We start from the raw sequence: 21,621 nt of genomic DNA, 5'->3' as shown, positions 1-21,621 counted from the left end.
GACACCCAACCCGATCAAAGGAATTACTCAAACTAAGTGACACAACCGAAGTCGTACCAAAATCACAAGAAACATTTTCTTAAAGAGTAATCACGGCCATCAACTAAATGTCATATTCGAGAAAAAGAACCAACCAAACGGATGTCAATCGATCCTTAAAACCCTTGAGAATCTAACCAGGAGAACAAAACAAGAAACCTACGATTGCATCATGAGAAAGCAACAGTGACAAAGCGGGAAACAGAATGAACGTTGCCAGAACTCGCGTTTCTCATCAATGAAAATTCTTACGTTGAAAAACAAAACCGGACTAGAGAGAAACATTGTTAAACATCATTTCCTTTTTTATGTAAACTAATGAAAGCTAAAATAGTCACCTCATGTAATTTGATGCGTACAGCGTATAAACTTGTGATTTTTGTGAAGGGTTTTTAAATATGTGACAATAAAGGATAGTACTCCATTAAATAACGATATCAATTTGTTTAATGATCGTTTATTAATGATAACGAATAACGATTTGATGACCGTTTAATTAAAAAAAAAAAACAAATGGTTCAACGTATGTCGTTGATATAAGTGGTAACAAAGAATGATTTGGTTAAATAAATAAGTAGTAGCTACCAAAAACAAATTAAAAGGAATAATAAAAAAATAAAAAATAAAAAAATGGTAATAGTGAACATATCATCCCCAACCCCAAATCTAATCTCCAACCTCTTGTTACCAAATTCTCGTTCAATTATTTCTCCTCGTCAGATCTCATTTACGGTCGTATCCGCCGGCGTCGGAAGAAGTAAACGTCACCGGAGATTACTTTCGACACCACCGCACACGGAGGACATGTCGTCACTTTCCGTTCCTATGCCATCATCATCATCATCATCATCTGTTGATAATATTGATGATTATGATTATGAGCAACAACAGCAGCCCTTCGTTACCTCTAGAAACCGTAACCTTCTTCTTCTTCTTCTTCATCTTCTCAACGTATCCATCATCATTTTATAATTTGTTAATGATCTGAAAATATGCCTGAATTGTTCACTTGTTACTCTTATTTGTTTATATATAGTATATATTGAATAGGAGAAAGAAATTTGTTTCCGTTAGAAGCATTTATGGTAAACTTACACATTTATATGCGTAAGGAAATTGTGAATGATTATAACTGTACAATAATTTTCATGAAGTACAATTGAGATGTAGGTTTTGGTGCGTTTCGTAACTAATTAGGTTTTGATGGTTTGATTGAATTGCTTTCATCTATGGTATTATAGGTAGTTCAAGTGAGAGATGCATAGCCTAATCGATTTCTTGTAGATAGTGATGGATAACAGACAAGCCATATGGAGAAAGTAATACGTGTTGAGTTAACAAAACATGTATACATTTATCCTTCGATAATTAAAATTTGAAATTAAGAGTACTCCATATCTTTAGTTGGTGCTTAGGAAGTATTTTTTGAACGTGATAACCACTAGGAGCGAAATTAGTTTAGGAATAAAGTTTTGTAATGGAGTGTTGGAAGGTTTGGCAAGGTAACTGAAACTCTTATTCGTGTTTTATATAAAGCCAATCGTTGATTAAATCAGAAGTCTACAGCTTTCGAACAACATAGCAATCCTTGTCACTCCTATTGTAGACAAATGATTGTATCGTAATTGATCGTATGTTAAAATTAATATGTACCTGAAATTAGTAATTAGTGATAGTAATTTCTCCGAAGTAGGGTTCATCTCCAAGTGGGATCATCGTAAAGTTGGGCATGATCTTTCATGAGGATATATATATCATTTATTTGATTATCAACATTAATATTAATATTACTATTAATACTATAAACAATTACGTAGTACATTAATTTGCTTCCATCAAATTACACACACACACACATATTTATACATATACATATGTATATATGTGTTACATATTCATTATATTGTATCAATACATACACCATGATGTTGTATCGTTTGTCTTTTAGATATTAACTCATGAAGGTGAAATTGCAGGTAATGGGGCAGTCTCTTCAAGTAAAACTGTTCCTCAAAAGAATAGATATTCCATGAGTTCAATTAGTTGTTATGGTGTAGACCTTACACCCGATAATATTGCAGTTGCTATGGTATACTTTGTTCAAGGAGTTTTGGGGCTTGCTAGACTTGCCGTTAGCTTTTATTTAAAGGATGATTTGCATCTTGATCCAGCTGAGGTATGCTATTTTTTTGGTAAAGTTAAGATTTTTAGTTTGCTCATCCATTGCTAACTAGGAACAGGTTTGTAGTAAGGTCATTTCTTATTACCAGATTGTCCATTGTTTGTGTCGGGGTGGAAAATTGGGTGGGTTGGGTAACAGGTCAATCTTTTTACCCATGTTGAAGTGGGTCAACTTGGGTTGGGTTGAGTTGACCTGGGATTTTTTTGTCTACAAATTTATATGCATGTATATCTATGTATAATATAATATCAGATGATGACTAAAGCTATTTTATTTAAACCTATTTATATTGGCTAAACATGAAAGAGGTCAAATGTTTCAATTATGTCAAAAGGGCTGAAAGTCCTCCAAAATGTATTCAAATACATTAAACCTTCCAAGTCACTTTAAAATTCAGACTATTATGGTAATAACATAAGATGTGTTAATAAAAGATGTTATATAATAATCTGTAACCTCTAAAACCTCCAACCAAACATGCCCAGATATGTTTTCAGTTATAAAGATGAGTCCATAATCTGGTTTAAAGATACAAAATGTTCAGTTTACCATGGCATTTGTTATTCGTTTGATGAGATGAAACTAATTAGTTGTACTTTGTGGACTAGACAGCTGTGATAACCGGTTTATCTGCATTGCCTTGGCTTATTAAGCCCTTGTATGGGTTTATCAGGTGTGTATATATCTAAAAATCTTCAACATCCTTACTCCATTAATCAATCCACAAATATTCTCACTTCAATAATGCATGTTTTTGTAGTGACTCAGTCCCACTATTTGGGTACCGAAGAAGATCATATTTAGTTCTATCTGGACTTCTTGGAGCACTTTCTTGGAGTTTAATGGCCACTTTTGTTGATGGCAAGTATGGTGCTACTTTTTGCATACTTCTTGGGTCTCTTTCTGTTGCTTTTTCAGATGTTGTAAGTACAGGCTACTTGGTGGCATTTATAAACCAACTACTTTTGAATGGGTCAGTTTAGGTTTATGTTTATTTCTAACGGGTTACAGATGTAAAATAACAATATTTGGTAAGAAGGGAATGTTATGCTACTTGTCATATTGTAAGAGAAAATGTTAATTGCTTATCTAAACGGATTGTTTGGGATGATAGTTCGACATCATGTGCATACTGATTACAGATATTTGGTGTAGGTTGTGGATTCGATGGTGGTAGAGAGAGCACGTGGTGAGACACAAAGCGTATCGGGATCTCTTCAATCGCTATGTTGGGGATCCTCCGCGTTTGGAGGAATTGTAAGCTCCTACTTTAGTGGGTCCCTGGTGGATGCTTATGGTGTAAGGTATGCTTAATGGCCCACTTTTGTCATCCATTACTTCTAATAATAATGATTACTACTGCAGTGGAAACTTCAACCCATTTACTCATGCATGGGTTGATTTAGGTTGTGTTTTGTCTCAGGCTAAAAGGGGAACAAGTCAAATAAGTTGAAACTTATATTGCTAACTTTCAAAGATTTGAACTTTTAGTGTTCTTGATTTGTTTTCAGTAATCATAAATAAAAATAGTTTTTTCTTATATGAAATATTAAAGTTTGATATAGAGTGTGCGGGTCAACCCCGCTGGTCCCATTTCTACCTTGAGCACGTTTTGACCCGTTATTCAACTAGCCCATATTTACGCCATCATTTATTCCTAACAAGGATGTAAATTTTGCAGATTTGTTTTTGGTCTTACGGCGCTGCTTCCTTTGTTGACATCTGCAGTTGCTGTATTAGTCAAAGAGCAACGTGTCCGTGGTCCATCAAGGGGGCACAATGTAATTGCGGGGGGCCCATCTGGCTTTTATGATACCTCAATAGATAGTATCATTGAGTTGTGGCAAGCTATCAAACAACCCAATGTATTTCTTCCCACGTTGTTTATATTTCTCTGGCAAGCAACTCCTCACTCAGAATCTGCCATGTTTTACTTCACGTATGTCGCATTCTTGGTTTTGCAAATCATTATTTTATTTGTTACTCTTTTAAACACAACATTTTAGGGGTGGGAAAATGGAGAAGGAACGGGTCGTAACAAGTTTATTTATTATATTATGTAAAAGGTTAAAATGTGCCCCTCGAAGCACTTCATATTCAAAACTAGTTATCATTTTCATAACTACTTGGACAAGTTTGACCCGTTTCCATTTGGAATGTTTTAATTATTAATATATTTAGCAAAATGGGTCAAATCTGCCACCTCTACAACATTTGCAAAACTTGAGTAATTGTGTAACCATCTTTTTTGATGTATAAACAATTTTTTTTTCAGAACAAATAAACTCGGTTTTACACCCGAGTTTCTGGGGCGTGTTAAGCTTGTGACATCTATTGCGTCGCTTCTTGGTGTTGGTCTCTATAATGGATTTTTGAAAAATGTTCCACTTCGAAAGATTTTTCTTGGTACAACTGTAACTGGTACTCTCCTTGGGTTAACTCAGGTTTGCATCAACTCTTGCTTATTGTTATTGATCTTACTTTAATTCTTCATATTCTATTAAATGTATTCCACATGTGGTAGGTCATCCTCGTGACTGGGCTAAATCGACAATTTGGTATTAGTGATGAGTGGTTTGCAATTGGTGATTCGTTGATCATAACGGTCCTTGGTCAGGTATAATTCATATAGACCTCGCATTTTACTTTCCTCGACGATACTTTTACAAGTTTATTATTGAAAAAATTACGTGGTTGGTCCCTGTGGTTTACCCTAGATTACGCAGGTGGTCCTGTACCTTTTTATGACGTGGTTGGTCACTGTTGTTTTCTATAGTTACGCAGTGGCCCCTAACGACCGTTAACCATAACCGTTAAATCATAACATGTGCCATACATACCCCTCACGTGCATGGCACATGTTATGATATAACGGAAAAGTAACGGTCGTTATTGACAGGGACCACTGGAGTAACTTTTACAAACTAAGGTGACCAGTCACGTAAAAAAAGTACAGGAACCACCCGCGTAATGCAAGGTGAACCACTGGGACCAACCACGTTTCTTTTTCTTTATTATTGAGGATTTTTTTAAAGTTAACACATGATTTTGTTGCTAATAGAATATAAAATGTTATGCAGGCCTCATTCATGCCGGTTCTTGTTTTAGCAGCAAGACTTTGCCCAGAGGGCATGGAAGCAACTCTATTTGCGACGCTAATGTCGGTGTCGAATGGAGGGAGTGTACTTGGGGGTCTATTTGGAGCGGGTTTGACCCAGGTTTTGGGTATCACCAAGGACAGATTTGACAGTTTGGCCCTTCTTATAATCGTCTGCAATCTCAGCTCGTTGTTACCGTTGCCACTGTTACATCTTCTTCCTGATGATAATCCTAACGACATCAAACCTAATGAAGATGTTGATATCGAGTTAAAATCTAGTTAATTAGTTAATAAAACTTGTATACGTAACCACAGTAGAGATAAAGAAATGTAAATATGCGACGCTTCGTTCAAATGAACCTGCAATAGAAGTCAATGCGACTTTGTTAAAGGATTTTTGGTTTGTTTCTTTGATCTAATGATAAACAAAACTACAACAGTAGCTTAATCACAAGCTTGTTGTGATTCATTTCGGTGAAGTATGTAGAGGTCTTATAAAAACCGAGAAGGGTGAAAACAATTTTGCTGGATAGGTCGATTTAACATGAGTCATACATCTTACACGAGTCTATTTACCTTCTATACACAAATGTTGCCCCATTTAACAACTTTTCTTGTCACGTACTCGATAGTAGTATCATTACTACTTGCATAGTTGCATTGTCAATAGTAACATTGTAAATATTTTGTAACCCCCAATCAACCAAATACAACTCATTAGCTTTTCCAAAATGAAATTCTCTAGCAATCATAACTTTGAATTCTGATTGAACAAGATAATCTCAATGATAATCATTCTCAATGAACACTCATGTAAAATTACCACATTAACTTTTTACATAAATAAATAAAATAATATACTGTTTAATAAGTGTTCCGGATATAGTTTAAGTTTTAACTAGGTATACAAGAAAATGGAGGTGATTAATGGCTAAGATAGTATTTCATATCCAACAACACATTGATGCCAAAGGAATCTTCCGAATTCTCAGAGCCCGGTGGGTCGGAAGAAGGGCCCGGCAGAGAAAGACTTCCTTCTTGGCTACCCAAAAAGGCCAAAACATATAAAGATCGGCGTAGTTGCTCATAGGGTCATATCACTCCAGATACGAATGGTTCAATACATCTTGTGTCATTCAGCAGCTAACACGTTAACATATTCATTTGGTTTTCCCAGCTCCTTTCAAATAGTAACGCTTGTCGTAGAACCTATTGTGATTCATTTCCTTGACATGCATCTCTTAAAAACTGAAAGATTGACATGTATAGAATTAGAATAAATATATTTAGAGTAACCAATAAATTACCATCCAATAAGAAGGAATCAAACATAAAAAAGTGAAAGAAACTCACTGCACTTGTCAACGCAGATGCAGCACTTCGGCGTTTAGCTGGATCAATTGACAGAAGTATATTTAGTAGTGACAACGATGAAGGTGGGAAATCTCTAAAAGTCTCAGTTATGCATTTGTTGGATTGTATTGAAGGCTTGTATGAACTTTTCAAAGGTAACTTGTATCTTTCCCAGTAATCATCTGGAGGCGTCCCACAAATTGCGTAGATCTTCTGGAGCTGCTCTGCCTAAATAAGAAGCCAAAACGAACGTAAACAAGAGTTTCATCTGGGAGTATGCTTGGAAGTTGAGACCTATACTCTCAAATTTAGGTCAATTAGGTCTTGAAAAAGTTAGGCCGGACAAAACATTGGCGAAACTACTTGCCGGACAAAACATTACCCAAAACCTTCAAATTTTGCTCAAATTTCTCCAACTTTTGCCTCAAAACCTTCAAATTTTGCCCAAAAACCTCCAACTTTTGCCCCAAAACCTTCATAATTTGCCTAAAAACCTCAATTTTTTGCCCCAAAACTTCCATATTTTATCTAGAAAATTCGCTACGGTTTTAAATTTTTTTTTTGCCCCCGGTGAAGGAAATCCTAGTTCAGCCACTACGGACAATGTAAACTAAAGCTTAAAAAATGTCCAATGAGTTTCCCTCCAACCTATTGGGTCTTATACAAACTATAAAGTAACAAGTCAAGTGCGTATCAATTCCTAAAGCTAAATAAGTACGGATAGGTCTAATGGGTCTTGTTCATGGGTCAAATGGGTCGAGCATAAAGATTATAACAAGTTTCATCCGTCAAACATATAATAAATGTAAAAATCAAATGTAAAAGTATAAACATAAAACGTAAATATAAACGTAAAATGTAATAATAAATGTAAAAAACAAATGTAAACTACATGACCCGTTTGGACCCATTTGACCCGTTTCGACACGTTACCCAACCCGACCCAACCTGACCGATTTAAACCCGTTTAAAGATCTGACGCATGACCCATTTAAACCCAAAACCATTTTAACCCGTTACCCAAACCGACCTAACCTGACCCGTTTTCCAGGTATATCTGGGAGCAAAGCGCAGGCAATATGAAAATTGTTTAAATAGTCTACATGATGTAAAAGCTAATAACTGAATATACCTGTGTGTGACCATCTAGAATAGGCCTCTTAGCCAATAACCCAGCCAAAATGCATCCAGCGCTCCATAGGTCAACACTGACACCGTATTCAGTAGATCCTAATAGAAGCTCAGGGGCGCGATACCAGAATGTAGCTACATGATAACTCACCGGATGCTCAGGAATTAGGTCAAAGAAGGAAGCAGAGCCAAAATCGGCAATTTTAAGAACACCATTGCTATCAACAAGAAGGTCTGAACCCTTAATATCACGATGTAGCACGCCATTTGTATGGCAGTGCTTTAGACCAGAAATAAGCTGATGCATATAATGCTTGATCTACCATATTTTGAATTATCCAAAATGAGAAAATATTTTATTCAAATTCACTTTATAAAGTATAATTTATTTATTGAAACAAACCTGAGGCTCTGTAAGATGCGTATCCAGTTTTGAAGAAAATGTAGCCAAATCATGGTCCATATAGTCAAAAACAAGGTACAAAGAATTAGACATCCTAGATGTCACTATACCTTCCAACTTAATCACATTGGGATGGTCTAAAAGGCGCAAAACTGCAATCTCCATGGCAATCACCTTCGCACTCTCTGAGTCCGAACTATCAAACCTGACTTTTTTCAGTACAACTTCTTTTCGTGTTGGAATATGCCTAGCTTTATAAACAACACTACAGCTACCTTCTTCAATCTGATCGCAAAATTAAAAACAAAAACAAAAAACACTAAATGCTTATTATAATAATAATGAAAGCAACTAGGACATGAACATATATATAAGCAATACTTGCCTTGTTGAGTTTCTTGAAGGTATTAGCCCTAAGAGGTAACCACCCCTTGATTGCCTCCCCGGAAACAGCAGCGAGCCAAGATGGCCAACCTGCAGCTACTAGCTCATCAATAATATCATTGGGTGAATTACTTTGCCATGGACTTGGTCCACTTCTGTTGTTGTTATTGACAGTCTCTGCACAAACTGAACACAAGTATGCACGTCACTCATCTTATCGATAAACCGAAAAAAATTCTTTATCCAGGAGAAAGATAACCAAGACAGTGTAATAAACATTATTCTCAGCTTTATGCAGTACAGGATGTTAAATTATGGTGTGTTTGATTACCTCTTAATTGAATGGTTTAGCATTAAGTGATGAACCATACAACATTCATCGCTTTTGTTTTTGACCACTGAATGACATATAGTGTTGAACCATTCAGAGTAGAAATACTAACCATGACACACCTAAATTTTATGTAATATTCTCTTTACAGTATATAAGTATACTTATTAAAACATCTATAATGTTTTCTTCTTCATGAAAAAGGGTACTGTGGTAATTTTACATTATTCATATTGTTCATTCAAAATGATTATCAAACAGGTTATTGTCATTCATAAATAATTATATTCAGAACTTTTTGTGACGCCCCGTCCAAAAATCTATGTACGGATCGTCAACAACAGGTCAATTACACGATGCTGTTTAAAAAAACAAAGTTTTGCATTCATAAAAAGATAACGTTTTCTCAACGACAAATGTTTAATAAGAGTAGCATGCTTCTACGAATAGAAAGCATTTAAAAATAGTACGTGACACTAAGGTCATTACAAAACCATAATTCAAATGTAACATAAGTTGTGAATGCAAAATGAAAAGTTCCATGCTTGAGACATCTCTAAACAATGCAGCAGAAGTCTAACACAACAGTCTATTACAGCGGAAGTCTAATACAGCAAGCCTATAACAGCAGAAGCAATAAGCGTCTTAGTTACCTGAGAATAAAACATGCTTAAAAATCAACACGAATGTTGGTGAGCTATAGTTTGATTGTAAACAATAATGTAAGGTAGACCATGAGATTTCGTATTCAAGACAGTATGAAAAGTATATGCTTAACCGTGGGCACTTGGTAACTAACTTAACGTAAAATAATATATCACCCCTTAAAAGTACACTTGGCGAGTGCGTTAAAACTGACGAAGTATTAAACACCCATTAAATGCTATCGCGACTAGCCCGAGTGGGGATGTCAAACCCTATGGATCCATATCTAAGATTCGCGTCTACCGGTTCATAAACCAATAGTTAAACGTTACCGAGCTAAGGGGAAAATTTGTGCCGTTATGTCACCCACACATATATAAAGTTAAAGTACTCGTGTCTAGTATGTAAAACATAAAAAGCGCATGTATTCTCAGTCTCAAAAATAGTTAAAGTAAAAAGGGAGCTATAACTCACAGTGAATGTGCGGTAAAATCGATATGAAAATGTAAGCAAGTAGTAAGTCGGTCCCAAAGGTCCTCAACCTAAGTCAAAGGTTACTAAGTCAGTAAATCATCCCAAAAGTTTTAAAAGTACGTAAGTTAAGTCTTGAGCATCATCATTATCATCATACGTAAAAGATAAAGTAAGTTTTCAATCAAGGATAGAGATCGAAACAAAGGGCTGACTTCGGACACCTGCTACGACCTCTATAAAAACTGAAATGATGCGCGGCCAGTGGTCAAGACTCCGTTTGTGAGTCCTATTACCGGTATCCAATTTTCAGATCCTAACTCGATGTCGTTTGACCGTGGCGATGGTTCAAGCGCGAGTAGGTCAGAAATTTCAGCACGTCATTACGAATGCGTAGTGATTTTCGGAAGGCTATAAATCCTAAACCGTATATCGGATTTAGGCGAGTCTTAAATGAAAAGTCATCTACTCAAACCGAAATATCTGGAAATCAACTTTCCAGAAGCCCCGGGAGTCTGATCAGACCCTGAAAAACAGAAACAACTGCTCCGGTAGGTTTCTCGGTGTTTGATGCTCATCACGGTTCTCATCCTTGATGCGTATAAGCCTCAAGTGTACAACTCCTTGATGTTTTAACATCACTTTGACCAAGTTTCAACCATCAACACACAATGTCAAGACTAAGAAGAAATACAACTCACTTAAGAGTTTTAGAAGGATGATGAACCAATGTTACATCATGTTCTTAGTTTCAACACAAATACAAGTTCTATTCAAAGATTAAAGCTACAAACTTTGATTCAAATCAAACAACAAGACCTTAAGTTACATAACTTAGATCAAACAAAGTAATGAACCCTAAGCTAAAAAGCTTGGATCCCTTAACAATACTTATGAGATTTCAAAGCTAGAAAGCTTGAATCTTTTATGTTCTTGAAGAACTTTAAAGCAAAAAGTTAGATCTTCAAGTTTCATGAAGATCATAAACACAAGTTTTGATCTTTTAACAAAATAATGAGATCTTAAGCTACAAAACTTAGATCCATCAAAGTAATGAAGATCCAAAGCTAGAAAGCTTGAATCTTTTTTGTTCTTAAAGATCTTTAAAGCAAAAAGTTAGATCTTCAAGTTTCATGAAGATCATAAACACAAGTTTTAATCTTTTAACAAAAATAAAGAGATCTTAAGCTAGAAAACTTAGATCCAACAAAGTAATGAAGATTCAAAGCTAGAAAGCTTGAATCCTTCATGTTCTTGAAGATTCTCAATCAAGGTTTGAATCTACAAGATATAAAAAGATCAAAAAGCTAAAAAGCTTGATCCTTTGATGATGATGATGATGTCGTGACTTAAGAAAGAAAAAGAAGAAGAAGATCAAGAAACTTACAAGTTTTTAGTGTGAGAAAAACTAGAGAGAAAATTAGAGAGAAAGTGTGTATGAAATGAGAAATGAAATGAAGTGTGAAATGAGGATGAGGCTTGAATTTATAGTAGTGGTGGTGGGTGTCTCCAAAACTGACGGCATCATGGAGGACAAGGGGGGACCAATTTGCTTTTTCATGAGTGGTGGTACAAAGGTGGTGCTTGTATGTTGGGATCCCATGCAACATGGTGTAGTAATGGCACACAAATATGCTAGTATGTTGGCTTATCTTAATGGGTTTTTGTCTTACAGAGCTTAATTGAGATGGAAGGTCTAAACGATAAGCAACGGGTCCAATACGCTCCAAGATTTTGAAAGGACCAATATATCGCGGATTTAGGTTCCCACGCTTTCCGAAATGGATTACACCTTTCCAAGGTGCGACTTTCAACATTACGCGGTCACCCACTTGGAATTCGAGATCTTTACGTCTAATGTCGGCATAGCTCTTTTGACGGTTACGAGCCGTCTCGAGCCTTTCCTGGATTTGAACGATCTTCTCGATCGTTTCATGGATGAGTTCGGGTTCGGTGATTTGCTTGTCACCTACTTCGGCCCAACAAATAGGAGAACGACATTTGCGACCATATAAAGCTTCAAAAGGTGTGGCATTAATGCTCGAGTGATAACTATTGTTGTAAGAGAATTCGGCTAGAGGCAAATGCTTTTCCCAAGCTTTTCCGAAGTTAATAACACAAGCTCGTAACATGTCCTCCAAGGTTTGAATCATGCGTTCGCTTTATCCATCGGTCTGTGGATGATATGCGGTGCTCATGTCTAGACGTGTTTCCAAGGCTTCTTTTAAGGAACGCCAAAATCTAGAAGCGAAACGGGCATCTCGGTCGGAAATGATTGATAAGGGTACACCGTGACGAGATACAATTTCCTTTATGTACAGTTGCGCAAGCTTGTCCATCGTATCGGTTTCTTTCATGGCCAGGAAATGAGCGGATTTGGTGAGACGGTCAATAATAACCCAGATGGTATCATAACCGCCTACCGTCTTTGGTAGTTTTGTGATAAAGTCCATCGTTATTCTTTCCCACTTCCATTACGGAATTTCGGGTTGCTGAAGTAACCCAGATGGCTTCTGATGTTCGGCTTTGACCTTGGAACAAGTTAAACACTTTCCAACGTAAATGGCAACATCCTTCTTGAGGTTTGGCCACCAATATCGCTCCTTGAGATCGTGGTACATCTTACCAGCTCCTGGATGAATCGAATACCTTGACTTATGGGCTTCGTCTAGAATAAGACTTTGTAAATCCCCATAACTAGGCACCCAAATTCTTTCGACGAAATATCGGAGTCCAGTCTCCTTAACCTCGAATCGAGAGACGAGGATGTTCAAGTGTTTGTGAGAAATATTCTTCTCTTTGAGAGCCTCATCTTGGGCTACGCGGATTTGGCTATTGAGATTCGTGTGGATGGTGATGTTTAAGGCGTGGACACGAAGAGGTACCATTCTCTCCTTTCGGCTCAAGGCATCGGCTACTACATTTTCCTTGCCAGGATGGTAACGAAGTTCACAATCGTAATCGTTCAATGTTTCGATCCACCGTCGTTGTCTCATATTCAGTTGCTTCTGATCAAAGATGTGTTGGAGGCTTTTGTGGTCGGTGAAGATGGTACTCCTGGTTCCGTAAAGATAGTGTCTCCACAGTTTGAGTGCAAACACAACGGCTCCAAGCTCGAGATCGTGAGTCGTGTAGTTTCGCTTGTGAATCTTCAATTGTCGGGAGGTGTAAGCAATAACTTTCTTCTGTTGCATCAATACACACCCAAAACCTTGTCGGGAGGCATCGCAATACACAACGAAGTCATCGCTGCCTTCGGGAAGGGATAAGATAGGTGCGGTGATTAACTTCTGCTTCAGGGCTTGGAATGCTGACTCTTGTTCGGCCGCCCAAACGAATTTCTTCACTTTGTGAGTTAATGCGGTCAAAGGACGCGCAATCAAAGAGAAACCTTCGATGAACCTATGATAGTAACCAGCGAGGCCTAAAAATTGACAGATATGGGTAGGAGTAGTGGGGGTTTCCCACTTGCTAATGGTTTCGATTTTTGCGGGATCGACTTTGATACCCTGATCGCTCACAATGTGACCAAGAAATTGAACTTCCTTCAACCAAAATTCACACTTGGAGAATTTGGCATAGAGTTGTTCTTGCCTCAAGAGTTCAAGCACGAGTCGAATGTGATGTTCGTGTTCTTCTTCACTTTTAGAATAAATTAGGATATCGTCTATGAATACGATAACGAATTTGTCTAGATATGGCTTGCACACGCAGTTCATAAGATCCATGAACATGACAGGTGCGTTGGTCAAACCAAATGACATCACAAGAAACTCATAATGGCCATAACGGGTTCGGAATGCAGTCTTGGGGACATCGCCCTCCTTCACCCTCAACTAGTGATAACCTGACCGTAGATCAATCTTAGAGTAAACGCATGATCCTTGAAACTGATCGAATAGATCATCAATCCTGGGAAGGGGACACCGGTTCTTGATTATCAACTTGTTCAGTTCGCGATAATCGATACTGTAACGACCCGACTTTTTTGACTTGATTTTGTGCTTTGTGCTTTCATGAAACTGCGTATTTGTGCGTACTAAGCTATATTATACTCTGGGATTTTACTACATGTGGATTACTTTCGTTTATATGTGAAAACGTGCCTTTAAGTACGTAGGTTACTTAACTTGATCCCCGGAAGCCTTTATGACAGTTAGTGTCACTTAACGTTTAGAACGAACTGCGTACTGTGTACACGTTTAACTTTTTTCGTAATCGGAATATTATGACTACAAAATACTAATTTTTATTTTATAATAACAATTACTTGGGTTTTTGGATGCTTAATTACGCTTAGTAATTTACTAGAACACACTAGTTAGTCTTGTTGGACTTTCTACCTTGTTGGACTTTAGCCCACCCTACACTAGCTAGTGGACTATTTAATTAGCCCAATTTTAATAAGTTAGTGACCCATATTAATGTAAGATAAATGCTCATTTATTAGAGGGAACATACTAGCATTTTTGCTTACCATTATCCTTAATGTTGCATGGGATCCTAACATAAGCACCAACTTTAGACATCCATTAACCATAAAGCAAAAAGTTATCCCCCTTGTCCCCTCCCATAACCCACGGCCACCACCACCTCCCCACACCCTCACCTTCTATAAATACCAAGCTTATTCATCCCATTTCACACTTGATCTCATTCACAAATTACACACACTTACTCTCTAATTCTCTATCAAGTCTTTCTCACTCTAAAAAGTGTAAGTTTTAAACTTTCTTCTTCTTCTTCTTCCTCCCTTCTCATTCACGACATCATCATCATCAAAGGGTCTAGCTCTTTAGCTTTTAGATCTTGTTATATCTTGTAGATTCAAACTTGGATTTAAATCCTTCAAGAACATGGAAGATTCAAGCTTTCTAGCTTTGAATCTTCACTTATTTTGTTAGATCTAAATATTGTAGCTTTTAATCTTTGTATTTTGTTGTAAAGATTCAAACTTGTGTTTGTAATCTTCATGTAACTTGAAGATCTAGCTTCATGCTTCAAGGATCTTCAAGAACAACCAAGATTCAAGCTTTCTAGCTTTGAATCTTCATTTCTTTTGTTGGATCTAAGTTATCTAACTTATGATCTCATTATTTTATTATAAAGATCAAAACTTGTGTTCATGATCTTCATGTAACTTGAAGATCTAAGCTTTATGCTTCAAGATCTTCAAGAACACCAAAGATTCAAGCTTTCTAGCTTTGTAATCTCATAACTTGTGTGAAAAGGATCCAAGCTCTCTAGCTTAGGGTTCCATTACTTTATTTGATCAATATTTTGTTCATACTTGTTTGATTGAAGGAAAGTTTGTAGCTTTAGTTGTAAATAGAACTTGTATTTGTGTTAAGACTAAGAATATGATGTAACTTTGGTTCATCATCCTTCTAAAACTCTTAATTGAGTTGTATTCTTACTTGGTCTTAACATATTGTGTGTTGATGGTTGAACCTTGGTCAAAGTGATGCTAACACATCAATGAGTTGTACACTTGAAGCTACAAGCATCAAGGATGAGAACCGTGATGAGCATCAAGCACCAAGAATCCCACCGGAGCACTTGTTTACTGTTTTTTGGGGTCTGATCAGACTCCTAGACTTCTGGAAAATTGATTTTCAGATATTTCGTTTTGATTAGATGACTTTTTGTTTAGGCCTCACCTAAATCCGATATACGGTTTAGGATTTATAGACTTCCGAAAGTCACTACGCATTTGTAACGTTATGCTGAAATTTCTGACCTACTCGCACTTAAACTATCACCACGGTCAAACAAAGACGAGTTAGGTTCTGAAAATTGGTCAGCGGTTAGAGGACTCACATACGGAGCCTTGGCCACTGACTATTCATCTTTTCGATTTGTATAGAGGTCGTAACAGCTGTCCAAAGTCATCCTTTTGTTTCGATCTCTATTCTTGTTAAACTTACCTTAGCTTTGATGACTTAATTTATTCACTTTTAAACTTTTGGGGACAACATACTGACCTAGTGACCTTTGACTTAGGTTGACGACCTTTCGGACCGACTTACTACCTGCATATGTTTCATATCGACTTTTACTGCTTATTCACTGTGAGTTATAGCATCCCTTTTTACTTTAACTATTTTTAGAACTGAGAATACATGCACTTTTTACGTTTTACATACTATACACGAGTACTTAACTTTATATATGTGTGGGTTACAAAATGGCACAAAGATTCCCCTTAGCTCGGTAACGTTTAATCATTGGTTTCTGAACCGTGAACGCGAATCTTAGATATGGATCCATAGGGTTTGACAACCCCACTCGGGCTAGTCGCGCTAGCAGACAACGGGTGTTTAATACTTCGAGGACAAATGCACTTTCCAGGTGTACTTTTAGGGGGTGATATACATACGTTAAGTCTAGTTATCGGGTGCCCACGGTTAAGCATATACTTTTCATACTGATTTAAACTACTGATTGAAGCACTGAAATCTCGTGGTCTACATTCCTTTACTGATTACAAACTATAGCTCACCAACATTCGTGTTGACTTTTAAGCGTGTATTTCTCAGGTGCTTAGACGATGTTACTTTCGCTGTTAGACTTGCTGTCTTGGTGTATTACACAATCATGAAATTTTTATTTTTTTTTGCATTCGTAACTTATGTTATTTTCAAAAAATGGCTTTGTAACGACCTTTGGGTCACATACTTATGTTAACGCTTCTATTCATAGGAAGCACGTTATCTTTTGTAAAACGCTATCTTTTTATGAATGCAAAACTGGTTTTCAAACAGCATATAGTGTTTGACCTTGTAATGATCCTGTTGTTGATGAACCATACACGATGGTTTTGTACGGGGTATCACATTTGGTATCAGAGCATTGGTTGTAGGGAATTAGGTTGCATTAGTGAGTCTAGACCAGACCGAGTAGGATTCACTAATAGGACGAATCTACAACTTGCTCGTTTACTTGTTACTGCTTACTACTGCTGCATGTTACTGCTTACTTATACTGCCATATGATTTTGCTGCATGCTACTGCTTACCCTTACTGCTATGTGAACTTGTTGTATGCTATTGCTTATCCTCGTTACTGCATGCTACTGTCTACTTTCGATTGCATGTTACTTTGTTTAGTACTGTTGTTATTGCCATGCTATGTACTATGGTAAACGATCTAGGTTACTGTAGTGCCTGATATCGTGCTTGCTATATGTCTTACTGACATGGAAAAAGTTATTTTTCCTTGTTCAGATGTCAGACATGCCGCCCATGACCTTTGACTTCGAGAGTTACTCAGATACGTCTGCTACCTTGCCTACAATTGTTGCTGATTCACCGCTACTGTAGTGACCCGAACTTTTCCATGTTTATATATATTAATTGAGATTGATATTTACATGATTAAATGTTTCTAACATGTTAAGCAATCAAACTTGTTAAGACTTGATTAATTGAAATAGGTTTCATATAGACAATTGACCACCCAAGTTGACCGGTGATTCACGAACGTTAAAACTTGTAAAAACTATATGATGACATATATATGGTTATATATATAGTTAACATGATATTATGATAAGTAAACATATCATTAAGTATATTAACAATGAACTACATATGTAAAAACAAGACTACTAACTTAATGATTTTGAAACGAGACATATATGTAACGATTATCGTTGTAACGACATTTAATGTATATATATCATATTAAGAGATATTCGTACATCATAATATCATGATAATATAATAATTTAAAATCTCTTTTGATATTATAAACATTGGGTTAACAACATTTAACAAGATCGTTAACCTAAAGGTTTCAAAACAACATTTACATGTAACGACTAACGATGACTTAACGACTCAGTTAAAATGTATATACATGTAGTGTTTTAATATGTATTCATACACTTTTGAAAGACTTCAAGACACTTATCAAAATACTTCTACTTAACAAAAATGCTTACAATTACATCCTCGTTCAGTTTCATCAACAATTCTACTCGTATGCACCCGTATTCGTACTCGTACAATACACAGCTTTTAGATGTATGTACTATTGGTATATACACTCCAATGATCAGCTCTTATCAGCCCATGTGAGTCACCTAACACATTTGGGAACCATCATTTGGCAACTAGCATGAAATATCTCATAAAATTACAAAAATATGAGTAATCATTCATGACTTATTTACATGAAAACAAAATAACATATCCTTTATATCTAATCCATACACCAACGACCAAAAACACCTACAAACACTTTCATTCTTCAATTTTCTTCATCTAATTGATCTCTCTCAAGTTCTATCTTCAAGTTCTAAGTGTTCTTCATAAATTCCAAAAGTTCTAGTTTCATAAAATCAAGAATACTTTCAAGTTTGCTAGCTCACTTCCAATCTTGTAAGGTGATCATCCAACCTCAAGAAATCTTTGTTTCTTACAGTAGGTTATCATTCTAATACAAGGTAATAATCATATTCAAACTTTGGTTCAATTTCTATAACTATAACAATCTTATTTTAAGTGATGATCTTACTTGAACTTGTTTTCGTGTCATGATTCTACTTCAAGAACTTCGAGCCATCCAAGGATCCATTGAAGCTAGATCCATTTTCCTATTTTCCAGTAGGTTTATCCAAGGAACTTAAGGTAGTAATGATGTTCATAACATCATTCGATTCATACATATAAAGCTATCTTATTCGAAGGTTTAAACTTGTAATCACTAGAACATAGTTTAGTAAATTCTAAACTTGTTCGCAAACAAAAGTTAATCCTTCTAACTTGACTTTTAAAATCAACTAAACACATGTTCTATATCTATATGATATGCTAACTTAATGATTTAAAACCTGAAAACACGAAAAACACCGTAAAACCGGATTTACGCCGTCGTAGTAACACCGCGGGCTGTTTTGGGTTAGTTAATTAAAAACTATGATAAACTTTGATTTAAAAGTTGTTATTCTGAGAAAATGATTTTTATTATGAACATGAAACTATATCCAAAAATTATGGTTAAACTCAAAGTGGAAGTATGTTTTCTAAAATGGTCATCTAGACGTCGTTCTTTCGACTGAAATGACTACCTTTATAAAAACGACTTGTAACTTATTTTTCTGACTATAAACCTATACTTTTTCTATTTAGATTCGTAAAATAGAGTTCAATATGAAACCATAGCAATTTGATTCACTCAAAACGGATTTAAAATGAAGAAGTTATGGGTAAAACAAGATTGGATCATTTTTCTCATTTTAGCTACGTGAAAATTGGTAACAAATCTATTCCAACCATAACTTAATCAACTTGTATTGTATATTATGTAATCTTGAGATACCATAGACACGTATACAATGTTTCGACCTATCATGTCGACACATCTATATATATTTCGGAACAACCATAGACACTCTATATGTGAATGTTGGAGTTAGCTATACAGGGTTGAGGTTGATTCCAAAATATATATAGTTTGAGTTGTGATCAATACTGAGATACGTATACACTGGGTCGTGGATTGATTCAAGATAATATTTATCGATTTATTTCTGTACATCTAACTGTGGACAACTAGTTGTAGGTTACTAACGAGGACAGCTGACTTAATAAACTTAAAACATCAAAATATATTAAAAGTGTTGTAAATATATTTTGAACATACTTTGATATATATGTATATATTGTTATAGGTTCGTGAATCAACCAGTGGCCAAATCTTACTTCCCGACGAAGTAAAAATCTGTGAAAGTGAGTTATAGTCCCACTTTTAAAATCTAATATTTTTGGGATGAGAATACATGCAGGTTTTATAAATGATTTACAAAATAGACACAAGTACATGAAACTACATTCTATGGTTGAATTATTGAAATCGAATATGCCCCTTTTTATTAAGTCTGGTAATCTAAGAATTTGAGAACAGACACCCTAATTGACGCGAATCCTAAAGATAGATCTATTGGGCTTAACAAACCCCATCCAAAGTACCGGATGCTTTAGTACTTCGAAATTTATATCATATCCGAAGGGTGTCCCGGAATGATGGGGATATTCTTATATATGCATCTTGTTAATGTCGGTTACCAGGTGTTCACCATATGAATGATTTTTATCTCTATGTATGGGATGTGTATTGAAATATGAAATCTTGTGGTCTATTATTATGATTTGATATATATAGGTTAAACCTATAACTCACCAACATTTTTGTTGACCTTTTAAGCATGTTTATTCTCAGGTGATTATTAAGAGCTTCCGCTGTCGCATACTTAAATAAGGACGAGATTTGGAGTCCATGCTTGTATGATATTGTGTAAAAACTGCATTCAAGAATGTAACGACCCTGGTTTTTCCAACGTTATTTATTAATAATTATTATTATTAATACGCTTGATTAAACGAATGTATGTTATTACATTTACATGTTGCTTTGATTGCCCGTACTTGAACTTTAAATGCCCGAAACGTCTTTGTGACACCCGGAACTTGCACGAATAATATTTTAAGATATTATTTACATTCATGATTAATTTTAGTAATCATTTTAATTAACTAAAGCTATTAGTTAGTTACTTGGGCTTAAGTTGGACTTTTAGTGGACTTACATGTTACTTGCATACAACTTGGGCTTTATACATGTACATGGACTTATGAGAGCCCACCCTACAATTATTAGTGGACATTTAGCCCACTCTTTTAAGTGTAAGTATCAATTAGATCATGAACTAGTTAGTTAATACTTAAAGGAATCTAGTTTGCTCATTATCCCCATGTAGACAACCCTTTTAACCAACTTTTAACCTCTTTACTTGCATGTAACCATAAAACAAACCTCTTCCCCTTTATTTGCTGCAGATTGCCGAATTCCTTGGCCACATTTAGTGGTGTTTTGGTTTCCATTTCTTCATTACAACTTACATACAACACTCTCTCAAAAACACACACACATTACTAGCAATTATCCCTCTTTCTTTTCTCTCTCAAGTTCTTTGTTCTTGCAAGTAAGTTAAAGACTTTTTTCTTTCTTCTTTGTCTAAACAAAACCGTGGGCCTTGAGCCCTTTGATCATCATCATGATTTGTTGTTTTAATCTTTGTTTACAAGTGTTGATTTCTAGTTACTTGTTACTTACTTTCAAGCTTTCAAGAAGCAAACTTTTTAGTTTGATTTCTTCATGTATATCTTGTATTTAACAAGAAAATCAAGAACATAATCTATCTAGTTATGTTCTACATATTTTGTTTCAAAAGATTTAAAGTTATAATCTTTATAATTGTTACTTGTGTTCTTGTTTGTTGTATGTTACTAGAATACCACCTTCATGGTTGGTTTAGGCTTATCTTTCATTTTCTTTATTTCTTATTGTTAAGTTGCTTACTACACATTTGAACAAGGACATGAAACCAACAAGAGCTTACACTTTGGTGCAAGTATCATGGATCCAACACTTGGTTGTGATCTTTCTTAGTGTTCATGAACTTGTTCATAAACTTACATGTAACCTTGGTTCATCAAACACTTACAACACTTGCACTTGAGTTATGATGGACAAACCTTGGTCAAGATGATGTTAACACATCAACGAGTTGTACACTT

General features: G+C 35.8%; 2 protein-coding genes across 2 annotated transcripts in view; one reads left to right on the top strand and one right to left on the bottom strand.

The window, feature by feature from the left end:
• Positions 1-629: 629 nt before the first annotated feature.
• LOC139890769 (folate-biopterin transporter 1, chloroplastic) lies at positions 630-5,840 on the top strand. Its single transcript, XM_071873682.1, has 9 exons — positions 630-955; positions 2,016-2,215; positions 2,830-2,894; positions 2,982-3,144; positions 3,377-3,525; positions 3,903-4,160; positions 4,497-4,665; positions 4,746-4,838; positions 5,302-5,840. Exons 1-9 carry the CDS (start codon positions 670-672, stop codon positions 5,602-5,604), a joined length of 1,686 nt encoding a protein of 561 aa, XP_071729783.1. The 5' UTR covers positions 630-669; the 3' UTR covers positions 5,605-5,840.
• A 596-nt stretch (positions 5,841-6,436) lies between these two features.
• LOC139887823 (probable serine/threonine-protein kinase At1g54610) overlaps positions 6,437-21,621 on the bottom strand; it is an 83,693-nt gene continuing 68,508 nt past the window's right edge. Inside the window, exons 2-6 of the mRNA XM_071870875.1 lie at positions 8,594-8,778; positions 8,209-8,493; positions 7,807-8,124; positions 6,675-6,902; positions 6,437-6,569 (exon numbers count right to left, since the gene is read on the bottom strand). Of these exons, the coding sequence (XP_071726976.1) occupies positions 6,531-6,569; positions 6,675-6,902; positions 7,807-8,124; positions 8,209-8,493; positions 8,594-8,778 (1,055 nt within the window). The 3' untranslated portion in view covers positions 6,437-6,530. The remainder of the gene's footprint in view (positions 6,570-6,674; positions 6,903-7,806; positions 8,125-8,208; positions 8,494-8,593; positions 8,779-21,621) is intronic.

The sequence above is a fragment of the Rutidosis leptorrhynchoides genome, chromosome 2, assembly GCF_046630445.1.
Source record: "Rutidosis leptorrhynchoides isolate AG116_Rl617_1_P2 chromosome 2, CSIRO_AGI_Rlap_v1, whole genome shotgun sequence".
Lineage (NCBI taxonomy): Eukaryota > Viridiplantae > Streptophyta > Magnoliopsida > Asterales > Asteraceae > Rutidosis > Rutidosis leptorrhynchoides.
The sequence above is the reverse complement of the archived record's forward strand: the minus strand, read 5'-3'. Positions and strand labels throughout refer to the sequence as shown.